The sequence below is a fragment of the Sus scrofa genome, chromosome 3 (assembly GCF_000003025.6).
Source record: "Sus scrofa isolate TJ Tabasco breed Duroc chromosome 3, Sscrofa11.1, whole genome shotgun sequence".
Classification (NCBI taxonomy): Eukaryota; Metazoa; Chordata; class Mammalia; order Artiodactyla; family Suidae; genus Sus; species Sus scrofa.
Genome location: NC_010445.4, coordinates 39,956,354 through 39,958,082, shown reverse-complemented (window position 1 = coordinate 39,958,082; position 1,729 = coordinate 39,956,354). Strand labels below are relative to the sequence as shown.

At 69.8% G+C, this 1,729-nt stretch overlaps 1 protein-coding gene across 1 annotated transcript; it reads left to right on the top strand.

The window, feature by feature from the left end:
• On the top strand, positions 291-1,041 carry NPW (neuropeptide W). The gene is made up of 2 exons (NM_213786.1): positions 291-819; positions 1,006-1,041. The coding sequence occupies exon 1, from the start codon at positions 356-358 to the stop codon at positions 812-814; it is 459 nt and encodes a 152-aa protein (NP_998951.1). The 5' UTR covers positions 291-355; the 3' UTR covers positions 815-819; positions 1,006-1,041.

Here is a 1,729-nt window from a genome sequence, read left to right as displayed (position 1 = left end):
GTGCCTGGCAAGGGGAGGCAGAAGGGGCTGAGAAAGGGGGTCAGGGGAGCCCCCAGCGGGGCGTCAAGACCAGTTCTTCCAAAAAGTCCGCTCAGCGAGGGTGCTCCAGGAGCCCACGTCCCCGCGCGCAGGCTGGGCTGCTCTTCTCTCTGCATCCCTCCCGTCCTTGGGGAGCCCCGAAGGTACTGCGGGGGCGAGCAAGGGCGGAGCCACCGAGCAGTTATAGGTGGACCAACTTCCGAGCCTGTAGCCTCCCGCGCTGCGGCTTCCCGACACCCCTGCGCCCAGACCCTCCGGAGCCAGTTCCTGGTCCGCCCCGCCGGGAGCCGTCAGCATGAACCCCCGGGCACGCGGCATGGGAGCGCGGGGCCCGGGACCGGGGGCCACTGCGAGGCGCCGGCTGCTGGCATTGCTGTTACTGCTGCTGCTGCTGCCGCTGCCCGCCCGTGCCTGGTACAAGCACACGGCGAGTCCCCGCTACCACACGGTGGGCCGCGCCGCGGGCCTGCTCATGGGGCTGCGCCGCTCGCCCTACATGTGGCGCCGCGCGCTGCGCCCGGCGGCCGGGCCCCTGGCCTGGGACACTTTCGGCCAGGACGTGCCCCCTCGGGGACCCTCCGCCAGGAACGCCCTCTCTCCGGGGCCCGCCCCTCGCGACGCTCCGCTGCTTCCCCCCGGGGTTCAGACACTGTGGCAGGTGCGACGCGGAAGCTTCCGCTCCGGGATCCCGGTCAGTGCGCCCCGCAGCCCGCGCGCCCGGGGGTCCGAGCCGCAACCGGAATTGGGCGCCTCTTCCTGGACCTCGGCGGAGTAGACCAGGTACGCGGGAGAGGAAGGGGGTCTCGGGCGATGTGAACCCCGAGCGCAGGTCTGCCCGTCCGCGGGGCACGCTAGGACCTTTCCCTCCCCGACTCCGGCTCAGTCTGTCCTCTTCCAGCCTGGGGCGGGGGTCGGCAGTCGAGGGCGCACATGCCTCTCCCCACGGTCCTGCTCTCTTTATTCTAGAGCCTTCGGAGAGTCTTCAGCTCAGCGGTGGTCTGCGCAGGGAACCGCCTTCGCCAGCCCCCGCCTCGCCCCAGCGTCAGAGCCGACCTGATCGCGGCCCCGGCGGCGCGGCCCCGCGCCTGGCCCCCGCGGAGTCTCTTCGCGCCCCCAGGCCGGCCGTCTGGTCAATAAAACCCGCCTAGTTCCTGCGCGCCCGCGTGTGACCCTCTTCCGCCTCGATATGTACTTTATCATTAGCTTCGTGGCGCAAACAGCCGTGCCCACGCCCTGGCAAATGTCAGGAGCCCGTCCACGGGCCGGCGGGGAAGCGCCCCCGACCCCAGCCGAGATCTGCGTGTTCTTGCCAGGGGAGAAGCGGGCACAGCGGCAGAGACACTGCTGGGGCCTGGGTCCCCTTCTCTGCCAGTGCTTCCCTTCCTGTTGGGGGTGGCCGGTCCCAGGGTCCCCCAGGAGGGGAGGACAAGTCAGACCTGGGTCCTGCTGCCATGTACCAAGCTGTGCAGAGGAGGAGAGCTGTAACTCGCCCCCTAGGCCCTGAGCTGGAGCCCCCGCCCTGGCCTCCCAGGAGCCCCACGGGAGGTCCCCTCACTGTGCCCCTGGCCAGCCTGGGGAGAATTCCTCCCCAACAGGGCACAGGGCCTTAGAACCTGGCAGCCAGTTCAGCCTTTTTTCCACTTCCCATCATTCTCTTCAAACCTGGTTGTCCTTGGAACGTTTCCCTCCC

Bases quoted from the DNA above. Each gene is read 5' to 3' on its own strand.
- NPW (NM_213786.1), top strand. From the start codon at position 356: ATGGGAGCGCGGGGCCCGGGACCGGGGGCCACTGCGAGGCGCCGGCTG.